The 13,466-nt window shown below is 39.2% G+C and overlaps 1 protein-coding gene across 1 annotated transcript; it reads left to right on the top strand.

The window, feature by feature from the left end:
- Window positions 1-163: 163 nt before the first annotated feature.
- LOC117996040 (fidgetin-like protein 1) lies at window positions 164-13,170 on the top strand. The gene is made up of 11 exons (XM_034984051.2): window positions 164-169; window positions 658-779; window positions 849-1,010; window positions 1,203-1,841; window positions 2,309-2,421; window positions 3,156-3,311; window positions 4,092-4,225; window positions 10,347-10,461; window positions 11,009-11,121; window positions 12,257-12,448; window positions 13,027-13,170. The coding sequence occupies exons 1-11, from the start codon at window positions 164-166 to the stop codon at window positions 13,147-13,149; spliced, it is 1,875 nt and encodes a 624-aa protein (XP_034839942.2). The 3' UTR covers window positions 13,150-13,170.
- Window positions 13,171-13,466: the final 296 nt, after the last annotated feature.

Here is a 13,466-nt window from a genome sequence, read left to right as displayed (position 1 = left end):
CACCGACCAGTGGCCCTACCGCGGTTGTTTGACAGCTACAATGTCACGATCGCAATCATCTCTGATTGGTTAATGCTCGCTCACTATTGGCCACAATGCATTGTTGCAACAAGAATCGCACAAATTCAGCCAATCAGAACAATTGAGATTGTAATAATGATTGATGCAGGTTTTAGACAATCGCCCTACTGAAATAAACTACTTGGGTACTTGTTGACAAATGACAGCTGAAGCACAGACAAATAATCTCATTCTCATCTTTTTTTCATTCATTTTTATCATCATCACACAATCATTCAGGTGTGCCGCAATGCGCAATGATTTTCGCCAAAAATGTGGAGAATCCATCAACATAGGAGGTAATAATTCTATGACATAAGTAACTAAGTACATAAAACTTTGGGAGAATCTTATTTTGCATGAGATGGACTATTCAGATTATGGATTGATTGTCTGTGATTGGGGTTTTAAAAGAGCTAGAACCTAGAGCCGTAAAACCTGTTGAAAAAAATAAAATGTTTTAAGTTCAATTTTTATTCTGGCGCCGAGAAACGAGACAAAAATGCAAAACACTTGCAAAACATGAATCTTTTGAATGTTAATTAAGTAGGTACTGTTAATATTTTTCAAGTGATAAAATATCAATAATAAACAAAGTTCTTACTAACAAAATTACTGTTAAAAACAACAATGCAACAATCCAGAGATCGGCGTAACAAAAGTTACTTTTCTTTATTGAATGGGACCTCTGCTCATCAGTACAAAACTTCTCTTCAAAGGTTGTTAATTTTTTTAACTGTAATTTTGTATTTATTATTTTCCAATACTATGTGAGAACGTTATTTTAGTTCATCGAACATCACATCTCAACTCCTGTTGCAAGAGTCCTGGTCAGCTAACAGTCAGGTTCTGTATGATAATGCAATTGGCAATATAGATTCAGCTAAACAGCTCTTAAAAAACTCTGATGCTCAAAATGGAAAAGAATCATCTTGGAAAAGTTCCTTAAGGTAAAGCCTATTTATTTAAACCTACATCATCTGGATTTCTATGTATCAATGATATTTGAACAGTCCCTCAAGATGCTCAAAACGCAGAATCGAATCGCAATGCAACTATATATTGACAGGTATCGAGGTATACATAAATATAAAGTACTAGATCTTGTGTGATAATAATTTTTTTTAAACTTTATTTTATAGCGACATGCCTGATCCACTTGCACTGTTTGAAAAATCTTTGCAGTGCATAAAATGCACAGGACCCAAAAAGATTAACGTAGACTTTATGAAGGCTGATTGCCGCTGTGAACCTCCTGTTTCTCAATCAGGAATATTAAGCGTAGAATCCTCACAAAATTCCAGTCAGGAATCCAAAGAAGATACAAAACTTTTTAAACCTAAATTCTCCAATTCGAGACCCAAAAAGTCTGTGCCAAACAAATTTGTACCAATTTCTACTAAAACTAAAGATTGTGTAATTACTAAGAATAAAGAATATTCTAAAGGTAATAAAAATTGTCAAGAATACAATTTAGAAGTAGATAAATCTAAGTCCAGCATGGAATATTTTAGTACTAAAGATTGTACTACGACTAAGACTAAAGAATATACTAAAAGGAAAGATATGGTTCAAGAATATGGTATAGACGCAGACAAAGCAAACCTAAGTGCAAGCGTGGATGTTGATATGGATGAAAAGGCGCATAAGAGCCAAGTAGCTAAAATTACATTTAGAAGTGCTAAAGAACAGTTGCTAGCGTCTAATCCAGCTGCTCGTAGGGTGTTGGGTGCTTCAAGGAAGGCCCAGGCCAAATTTGTGTGTCCAATGCTTGGAGCTACGTAAGAATACTGTATTTTATGTATTTTGCTATTGAAAAAATATAATTCTAATCAAAAATTTAAATTCTATAAAAAATCCTGACTCACGACTCTAATGACGACTGCTTATAACTTGCGTGCCGCTTATTTCACGTTGATGGTACTGTGCCAAAAACTTTCACGCAAGTGTCAACAACAAATGTACAAAGATTCAGCTCAATTGGATGAACAATGTGGCTAATTCCGTTTTACACAATCTCTAAACTAAAATGACACATCTAAATCTATTGCTATCCCTTTCATGATGTTGCTTGTGGAAAATGATAGCACTAAATTTAGACCTGTTAATTTAGTTTAGTTTAGAGATTGTGAACAAGAGAATCGGTCCCAATGTGTGAATAGGTACACCTATAGGTAACAAACAGACAGACAAACAAAAATGTTTTTGTATACATATTTTTGTGAAATTCTTCAATGTATGTTTACAGAGAGAAACAGGAGACAAATGAATCTGAAGTATCAGATGAGAGGCTCAAGCACATTGATCCTAAGATGATAGAACTGATTGAGAGTGAAATCATTGATAAAGGAACTCCTATTGGTAATCATATTTGTATCTTATGTATAAAAGCCTTATGTATACATAGACCTAACGCAGACACATATGCATGACGGGCTTATGCTCGTGACTTCGGCCGCTTGGACTACACAAATTTCAAACCCTTATTTTACCCCCTTAGGAGTTGAATTTTCAAAAATCTTTTTTTTTAGTGGATCTACGTCATAATAGCTGTCTGCGTCCATCTGTCCAGTAGTTTGAGCTGTGCGTGATAGATCAGTTAGTCAGTCAGTCAGTCACCTTTTCTTTTTATATATTTACTCACGCAATCCGACGATATGTATACGACGTAACCATAAGTAAAGTTCACACACATTGTGATTTTTTATTATTATTTTCAATCAAAAAATCTTTAACTTTATTGCATTTTTTAGAGCATTTGCTTACATTTAAAAACATAGCATTCTGTTTGCACCTCAATTTAACAGAATCCAGTATTTGTAACAATATGCAATCTTGAAGATTTTATGGCACCAAATTGTATTGCAAGAACTGTATCAAATAATCATCATCATCAACCGATAGAGGGCCGTACTGCTGGACGTAGGTCTCTTGTAGTGACTTCCACATGCCACACGGTCTTGCGCCGCCTGAATTCACCGGCTTCCTGCAATTCGTTTGACGTCGTCTTCCAGCGTTGCCAGAGTTGCACCAGAGGGCAAGGTCGCCACTCTATCAGCTTATATCAAACAATACGAGCATTGTTTTTCCACCAGGCTGGGAGGACATCGCAGGACTGCAAATGGCCAAGTCAGTGATACAAGAAGCAGTGGTGTGGCCGCTGCTGCGTCCTGACATCTTCACGGGGCTGCGTCGGCCGCCGCGCGGTATTTTACTGTTCGGACCTCCTGGGACTGGGAAGACTCTCATTGGTAATGCTTTATATCAAAACGTTGCAGTAGCGACAGCAACGCGACAGCAGTAGCAATGCGACAGTTCATTTGCTGTCTCTCTTCTTCTTATTTTGCTTTGTGGCTTGTGGCTATTGCTGTCTCTCTCTAGCCGCTGTTACGTGTGACGTTTGACAGCAATGATCGCGAGATTTACGCCTGTCGCGAGATACGTATTGACCCCGCCGAACCAGTGGCGTGCAGCTCATAAAAGCATAAACGCACTGCTTACCCTCATTATAATAAATCAAATTTCTTTCTTCTTTCTTCTTTCTTTCTTAATTTTCAGTATAACCTGCCGTAAAATAAGTTCATACCTAAATGCATACCCTGGCTTAAACTCCTGTGCACGCCACTGCGCCGAACATAGGTAACGTTTAGCCTTGAGAGCCAAGGATGAATTGCCCATACAAACGTAATACCAAAATAATTTGTAATTCGAAAATATTTTCAAAATACTTTTCTAAAATGAAACGTAAGCGAATTGCGTTTTGCATATTTTACGGCACAGTAGTACCCTCGTACCCTAATAACTATTGTTCTTGATAGATATTGTTAGCCATGGCTTATTGACCTGGCAGGGAGGAGGGTGTTGTCCGCGCGTCCCTCTAAGTGTCCTAAGTAGAGGGCGCAGTAGACGCACCCATGGGGCATACGGACGGAGGGTGTGACTGTGATGAGTGTTTCATCACCCATTCAATCACTGGCTGCCCCACCGGTTACTTGCCATCAGCCCGCGGTAAGGCAACATTGTTGTTGCAGGTAAATGCGTAGCTGCACAGTGCCACGCAACGTTCTTCAGCATATCGGCGTCTTCGCTGACCTCCAAGTGGATCGGCGACGGCGAGAAGATGGTGCGCGCCTTGTTCGCCGTCGCGAGGTGCCATCAGCCCGCGGTAAGGCAACATTGTTGTTGCAGGTAAATGCGTAGCTGCACAGTGCCACGCAACGTTCTTCAGCATATCGGCGTCTTCGCTGACCTCCAAGTGGATCGGCGACGGCGAGAAGATGGTGCGCGCCTTGTTCGCCGTCGCGAGGTGCCATCAGCCCGCGGTAAGGCAACATTGTTGTTGCAGGTAAATGCGTAGCTGCACAGTGCCACGCAACGTTCTTCAGCATATCGGCGTCTTCGCTGACCTCCAAGTGGATCGGCGACGGCGAGAAGATGGTGCGCGCCTTGTTCGCCGTCGCGAGGTGCCATCAGCCCGCGGTAGGTTGTGCTCTCTCACTCGATTGTGACGTCATTTTACGTAATCGAGATTGTCGCACCACGATAGTTTCCAACTCGCACGCAATATTTCTAGTTACTTTATGTAGGTACATAAATGTTGTATTTTCAAATTCAAATTTCTTTATTGCGAATATGGGTAAACAGTGCAGATATTACAAAACAAAAAGGTACAGCCAAATTCTGCCTATTAGCATGCAATATGTTATGACTTATGATATACCGAACAACGTGTACATAGTTTTGATAAAATTAGTCAAATTAAATACTTAGTCACAAAAAAATACAAATTTAAATGATAATGTTACAAATGTCAAAAATTAAAATAAAACTAAAAATTTTCTACAAGGTAATCATTAATTTTATTTTGTTACGCCACACACTTGAGCCAACCCGAGCCAATCCGAGCCAACCCGAGCCAACCTATGTGAGGCCGGCTAATCACTGCCCAGCCGGTCTATCACAGCCAATGACAGCCACTTACCGCCACTGACAGCGAATCACCGCCAACCGCAGCCTAACAGCGAATCACAGCCCACCTACCGGACGCCTTCGGTAGGGATACAGCTTTAAAAAGCCATGAGAGCTCATTTCGAGAGATATTATTGTACGTAACATGGTGTCAGCAAAAACTATGCCAGTTTGTGTTCTAAATATTAGTTAATCGGTAAATTCAGTGTAAGTAGAAATTGTGACAAGTAAATCAATGCAAATTAATAGTGATATAAATAAAGTGTAATAAATACATCAGTGTAAGCAAAAACTAATGTGTTGTAAATAGTATTAAATATAAATCAGTGATTATTATTGCGATGAATGATTAATAAATAAATTGGAGCGATTATACTGCTTGCTGGTTTTTATTTAACCCACTGCTTCATCTCAGAAGTGGGATAGATAAGGAAGGCTATGTGGCATAATCGCGCCGATTCGGAAAAGACGGGCTGCTTTGTTTGTCCGCAAGGATAGAACAAATCACCACGTGAAAATTCATGTAAAACGAGCGGCAAGAAGACACTTCTGCGGCCCGGACAATCCTTAGAAGAATTTTGGAAAGAGATATTCATCTGCAGTGTTTATGGTTTCGACACTCGATGTCAACCTTCCACAGCTACGTAGACATGTTAACCGAGGTATGATCCATCCATTACTCATTTCAAATTTTGATCCCGTTTATAATGATATTAATGCATAGTGTAAAATACGCAGCATCTCACTGAGATACCCGCAATTTGAATTCGCAGTTTAATTCTAGAAAACATACTTGGTGTCTTAGTTGAAGTGCTTCCCAACCACGCATGCTGTTTTTCCTATGTGGAAAACCATAAGAGTGCTATATCACCATACCGCTACAGTAAAAAAAAATATTATATGAGAGGTATCATGTTGTCTAAACTAAGGAAAAAGAACTAAAAATCATGCATAAAATGTTTTAAAAAAAAAAGACAGCATTATTTTTGAGTTTGTCCGTAAATAAATAAAATACCTGTACGTAAAACTTAACAAGTAATTTTAAAAATAGTTTTCTAAAAACCCCTGACTGCGGTTTGCACCGCACCTTTTTCAGCCCGCACATTAAAGCGCATAAAATCCGCAACTTTGAGTTTTTTATTAAGTATTTTATGTACTTGGTGACACACGCCATCAAGACGAATGATGTATCATTTATCAAAATTGGTTAAGTTGTCGAGTAGTTACGAACAGACATACATATTTCAGGTCAAACAGTAACCCTTCCTTTAAGCTTCGCGTAAGTTAACAAAAATATCTAGTAATCGATGATAGCAGTTTTCAGACTACCCGCATATCTCAGCCAGAATATTTTTTTGAAACAAGCTTTGACGTAATTTTTTTCATATTTGTAAACGGTTCAGTCGTAGTGTAATTCTAAGGTTAATTTTTTAAGTCGGTGATATTCCCGCCGCAGTCATACAGACTACAGAGGGCAGGTGTGAGATACGTATAAATGATTTTGATGGGCACAATGATATCAGATATTATCTTAAGAGTCAATTGCTAAACAGTTTCAGTGTGCTCAAACTCTGTTTTACATATTATCATATTTTACGTTGACTGTGGAGTTTCTTGTGAAATTAATTTTTATCTGGTGTTAGATTGTTGTAAAATGAATATAGATCTTTATAAGAGGGAGAGACGTCCTTCATAAACCAACCGGAAGCTACTTGTATTTAAACGATATTGTGTTCAAAGTTATCTTTCTTTTCTCGGAACTTTTGGCGAGTCCGTGAAGTGCAAGTGTCACCACCTATGATGGTCACCACTTAGCGGCTTTGTTCTGTGGCCTGACGCCAGCAGTCGGTGCGAGGTACCTCATCATGGAGTGCAGGGTTGCAGCCAGCGGGTACCTATATGCCGCCGCAACATTGCCTGTTCGGGAGTGCTCATTTATGTTGTATGGTATGACTTCATTTTTTTATATATTATTATACTAAAGGTAGTGTTCATGATGTTGGTACGTGTTGTAACTTAGCACAGTAAGTAAATCTTACTCGCATACGGCTCTAGACGTAGTCTCACATAATGTACGAGCCAGTGTATTGGTACGAGTAAATAGTGTAATGACGGCAGAATCAGGCACTTTAGGAAACGAATTAGTAATAACCATTACTAGTCAGACATCCTTATGGTTTTGATAATACTTGTGTTACCTGAAAAAAAGAGTAGTGCTTGTATGTACAACACATGTAACGTACTTTTGCTGACAAGTTTTCAACCGAGTAAATTTAATCTCATTCTACCTTTAGATTTTCGGTTTAAATGGTAATTTTGTTTTGAACCATATGATTTAGCCATGTGTCCTTCATTGTTAGCCAGGTGGACCATAAATACCGTCAAAAATTTTACTAAGCCGACTAGACTGACGTTTTACATAATTAGATCTAGTTCAGTTTGTGCTATTACGCCTACCTGGTTATGTACGAGTAGCTGAAATAGTAGAAATGGATAGAACACTTGTTATTATTTGACTAAAGATCCTGTATTGCCTAAATTCAATCATGAGCTACCTACGAAATTGCATAGATATTAGATACCAAAAGCCTAACTTTTTGTAGCCAAGCCTAACTTTTTGTAGCCAAGCCTAACTTTTTGTAGCCAAGCCTAACTTTTTGTAGCCAAGCCTAACTTTTTGTAGCCAAGCCTAACTTTTTGTAGCCAAGCCTAACTTTTTGTAGCCAAGCCTAACTTTTTGTAGCCAAGCCTAACTTTTTGTAGCCAAGCCTAACTTTTTGTAGCCAAGCCTAACTTTTTGTAGCCAAGCCTAACTTTTTGTAGCCAAGCCTAACTTTTTGTAGCCAAGCCTAACTTTTTGTAGCCAAGCCTAACTTTTTGTAGCCAAGCCTAACTTTTGTAGCCAAGTCTAAGTTTTTGTAGCCAAGTCTAAGTTTTCGGTAGCCAAGTCTAACTTTTTGTAGCCAAGCCTAACTTTTTGTAGCCAAGCCTAACTTTTTGTAGCCAAGCCTAACTTTTTGTAGCCAAGCCTAACTTTTTGTAGCCAAGCCTAACTTTTTGTAGCCAAGCCTAACTTTTTGTAGCCAAGCCTAACTTTTTGTAGCCAAGCCTAACTTTTTGTAGCCAAGCCTAACTTTTGTAGCCAAGCCTAAGTTTTTGTAGCCAAGCCTAACTTTTTGTAGCCAAGCCTAAGTTTTTGTAGCCAAGTCTAAGTTTTTGTAGCCAAGTCTAAGTTTTTGTAGCCAAGTCTAAGTTTTTGTAGCCAAGTCTAAGTTTTTGTAGCCAAGTCTAAGTTTTTGTAGCCAAGTCTAAGTTTTTGTAGCCAAGTCTAAGTTTTTGTAGCCAAGTCTAAGTTTTTGTAGCCAAGTCTAAGTTTTTGTAGCCAAGTCTAAGTTTTTGTAGCCAAGTCTAAGTTTTTGTAGCCAAGTCTAAGTTTTTGTAGCCAAGTCTAAGTTTTTGTAGCCAAGTCTAAGTTTTCGGTAGCCAAGTCTAAGTTTTCGGTAGCCAAGTCTAAGTTTTCGGTAGCCAAGTCTAAGTTTTCGGTAGCCAAGTCTAAGTTTTCGGTAGCCAAGTCTAAGTTTCGGTAGCCAAGTCTAAGTTTCGGTAGCCAAGTCTAAGTTTCGGTAGCCAAGTCTAAGTTTCGGTAGCCAAGTCTAAGTTTCGGTAGCCAAGTCTAAGTTTCGGTAGCCAAGTCTAAGTTTCGGTAGCCAAGTCTAAGTTTCGGTAGCCAAGTCTAAGTTTCGGTAGCCAAGTCTAAGTTTCGGTAGCCAAGTCTAAGTTTCGGTATTCGGTAGCAGTACTTTCATCTCATTGCTCGTTAAAACATTTACATGCAGGAATTTAAGTAAGATTCCTTATAAGGGGTAATAGCACTCACAGCAAGTAGCTATTTACTTCAACTTTACCGCCGGTTAGTCTTTCAAAAAAAAAATCTTAAAAGTAAGACATGGAAAATAATAAAATTCTTACTGAAAACGGTAATAATTTTGATGAATATTGAGATTTCTGTCTCGGTTTTATAGTTAGATAAGATCGCAGGTTGAATCACAAACCAATAGCATTGGATTAGGATTTTACAGAGTTCATGTTAACCAGTAATCACATAATATGACCCTTCCGTAAGATAGCGAAAGGTTATCGCTTATGATCAGTATACAGGTTGGTTATTATAATATGTTGTTTTCGAAATTTGTGATAGGATAAAGCTAACTAGATAATGTAACTTTGTATGACAGGGGGATTTAGTTATTTAGCGGCAAGTCCCCACAAGCTTTGCAACAAAAGTAAACACTGATAACATTTACCCTGGTACATTCTTGTAACTAAGCTGGTAGGCATTGGTAGGTCCTGAAGTATTAAGGGGCTTGGAGGCTACAAATTATTTACATGCCTGGGTGCAGCAGACTCCTTAATCGCCATATCACAGTGCTTACGGTTCCTATATTGCCAACTATTCCTATAAATAACGTGAAACCGAAGATCTCGTTGAGCTATTGCCTACTAGAAAGTTAACCAAACGTTTTCCCATTGCGGGAGCAATCATTGTTTCAGGACGGCCGAATGTTACGCCACACACTTGAGCCAACCCGAGCCAATCCGAGCCAACCCGAGCCAACCTATGTGAGGCCGGCTAATCACTGCCCAGCCGGTCTATCACAGCCAATGACAGCCACTTACCGCCACTGACAGCGAATCACCGCCAACCGCAGCCTAACAGCGAATCACAGCCCACCTACCGGACGCCTTCGGTAGGGATACAGCTTTAAAAAGCCATGAGAGCTCATTTCGAGAGATATTATTGTACGTAACATGGTGTCAGCAAAAACTATGCCAGTTTGTGTTCTAAATATTAGTTAATCGGTAAATTCAGTGTAAGTAGAAATTGTGACAAGTAAATCAATGCAAATTAATAGTGATATAAATAAAGTGTAATAAATACATCAGTGTAAGCAAAAACTAATGTGTTGTAAATAGTATTAAATATAAATCAGTGATTATTATTGCGATGAATGATTAATAAATAAATTGGAGCGATTATACTGCTTGCTGGTTTTTATTTAACCCACTGCTTCAATTTGCTTGTTTTCTATTTATTGGTTGTGTTATTTTTCATTGTATCATTTCCGAGTGAGCCGTGTCGATCGTTAGTGGTAGCTAGTGTGACGTCACACGCTAGAGCGATGCTTGCAACGAAATTTTAAAGTTCCATAACTTTTTCATCTGTTGAGAATTGAGATATCATATTATTTTTGTTATATATTTTAATTTTTTTTTAAATAATTAATTCATAAAATAAAATGGAGTTTTCTCCAATGCAGGTGATATTCATAGACGAGATCGACTCGCTTTTGACTCAGCGAAGCGACTCCGAGCACGAGGCCACCAGGCGTATCAAGACTGAGTTCCTTGTCCAGTTCGACGGAGCTGCTACTGGTAAGGAAATGTATTTGCCGCGAGTCCTGACTTGAGTCGCTTAATCGTTACTTAAGTTTAGTTAAAACGAGACAGAGCTATATCTCTCACATAAATCTGTCTCATTTTAACTCAAGTTGCTGTTAGTCAACTTTTGCATTCTCTTGCATTTCGAAACCTTGCTTGCTTTCGAATATGAACATAACTTTCTAATTAACATAAGTTTATTATGCTGACTAATATTCCCCTTTCCCCTCCAACTAAGCGTAAAGCTTGTGCTAGGAGTAGGTACGACAATAGTGCAATGGGTGGGGTTTGAACCGGCGACCTTTCGGATTTCAGTCCGCACTATTGAGCTATCTGATTATATAATATATTTGTTTTTTTTTCCTTGGAGGAGGAAAACCCTCATGGATTGCACTGTGCATGCCCGACTCCACTGCAGATGTTGCGCAGTGGCCTACGGACTAAAAAACCTCCTCCACTCTTCGATAACTCCGCTCGCGGAATATAATTAATAATTATAAATAATATATATATATATATATAATAATATAATTGTTGACAGCTGATGAAGACCGCCTGTTGATAGTGGGTGCGACGAATCGCCCGCAAGAGTTGGACGAAGCCGCGAGGCGACGCCTTGTTAAGCGGCTTTACATACCACTGCCTGATATTGATGTGAGCTACTATTTATTTATTTACTTATGTATTTTAATATCATTATTATAGTATTAAGTAACGGGTAACCAATAAGTTTTTCTATGGCAATAGTGATTTATTAAAAAATAAATATAATATGGAAGTAACTTTGAAATTATACTTCCGCCGAAAATTATCGCCAAACAGAGCAGCTATGTTGAAGCCGGCATTTTCTATCGAGGCGGCATAGCAAGTAATTATTGCCATAGATTAAAAGCTTTATTTTTTACTTGCTGATGCCCGCGACTTCGTCCGCGTGGGTTTAGGTTTTTAAAAATCCAGTGGGAACTCTTTGATATTCCGGGATAAAAAGTTGCCTATATCCTTCCTCGGGATGCAAGCTATCGCTATACGAAATTTTGTCAAAATCGGTTGAACGGATGGGCCGTGAAAGGCTAGCAGACACACTTTCGCATTTATAATATTAGTATGGATTTAGTAGACATACATTACATTAGTCACAGACCACCACCTATAGACACCTAATAGCCGGACACCCCCGATCGCCAAGCTTAGGCACTTGCTTAGCATAAAAGTTGGCCCACGCCCGTTCGGTACCCTCATTCCGCACGTTGTCTTGATTACGTGACTTTTGAGTCCACCAATCACAACGAAGCATTCTCCCCTGACCCCCACCAACATTTTAAGATTTTGTTTTCATGCAGAACCTTGATGCGTACTTTTAAGAATAAATTCTCTGTGCATACGGTCCATGAGTTATCATGGTCAACCCATCGCTGGCTCACTACAGAGTACGGGTCTCCTCTCAGTGTGAGAAGGGTTTTGGCCATAGTCTATCACGCTGGCCAAGTGCGGATTGGCAGACTTCACACACCTTTGAGAACATTATGGAGAACTCTCAGGCATGCAGGTTTCCTCACGATGTTTTCCTTCACCGTTAAAGCAAGTGATATTTTAATTAGGTACTTAAAAACTTACATAAATCTGAAAAGTTAGAGGTGTGTGCCCGGGATCGAACCCCCGACCTGCGATTGGAAGGCGGACGTCCTAACCACTAGGCTATCACAGCTTCCATCGGTCCAGCGGTCCATGAGTGAATAGCAAATTTGCATTTTGTTTTATTTTGTTGCATTTAATTTTGTTTTGTCCACAGGCACGACAACAAATAATATCAAACCTACTAAGGGAGGAGAACCATGAGCTAACAGAGCACAACATGTCCGAGATAGCCGGGCTGACGGACGGCTACTCGGGGGCTGACATGAAGTCCCTGTGCTCGGAAGCGGCCATGGGGCCCATACGCTCCGTGCCGCTGTCACAAATCGTCACCATTGATAGGGATAAGGTAAAGCATTTACCTACCGAATAAAAAAAAACTGGCTGGAAAGACTGACCAGAAAATTAAAAAAAAACCGGCCAAATGCGAGTCAGACTCGCGCACCGAGGTTTCCGTATTATTTTTCGACATTTTGCACGATAAATCAACTATTAAGCATAAAAATAAATAGAAATCTGTTTCAGAATATACTTACCTACAGTTAAAGATACCCTTTAATATGATTCCCCACTTGGTATAGTTATCTTACTTTGAAAATAGTATACTAATTACACATTTAAGTTTTTTTTGTGTGATGTTTTTCAGAATGGTTTTCGGATTTATTCCTACCAAATTTTATGGTTCTAGGTCAACGGGAAGTACCCTATAGGTTTTCTTGACAGATTCGACACAGACGGACAACAGACAGACAACAAAGGGTTCCTTTTTCCTTTTGAGGTACGGAACCCTAAAAACTAGCTGGAAAGCCTGACCAGAAAAATGAAATACCTCGCCAAAAACCCGTGGATCCAATTATTTATACAAGAACTTATAATAACTTTATCTCAAAGACAGATTGTATGAAACAAAATGTTTAATTTTTCTAGGTTCGTCCGGTTAACGTCCAAGATTTCAAAGCGGCGCTCCAGCGGGTGCGGCCGAGCGTGTCGCAGGACGACCTGGGCCAGTATGTCAAGTGGAACAACACTTATGGTCAAGGATTTCAATAAATAAAATGTTCCTTTATTATTTACTACCACTTTTGTAAGTTACGCCGATGTACCTGTGCAGAAATCGTATTTTTGAACGGCGCGAAAATATTTCAGCCAATCTTAGCACGCGTCCATCCGCTATCGGTTTTTGCCTGCGCGCCATGTTTACGCGCGAAACATGATTTAGATAGACCGAGTCTCTGTTGTTCTTGTGTTTAAAATCTTAACATAAAGCGATAAGGTCTCTATTTAATTGGTGTGCATTTTTCAGTTTTAGTCGACGCGGCGTTAGGTTGCGCTTTTTTATACTTGCAAATGAATTTAGCTGATGCAAC

Source organism: Maniola hyperantus, chromosome 3 (genome assembly GCF_902806685.2).
Source record: "Maniola hyperantus chromosome 3, iAphHyp1.2, whole genome shotgun sequence".
Lineage (NCBI taxonomy): Eukaryota > Metazoa > Arthropoda > Insecta > Lepidoptera > Nymphalidae > Maniola > Maniola hyperantus.
The sequence above is the reverse complement of the archived record's forward strand: the minus strand, read 5'-3'. Positions and strand labels throughout refer to the sequence as shown.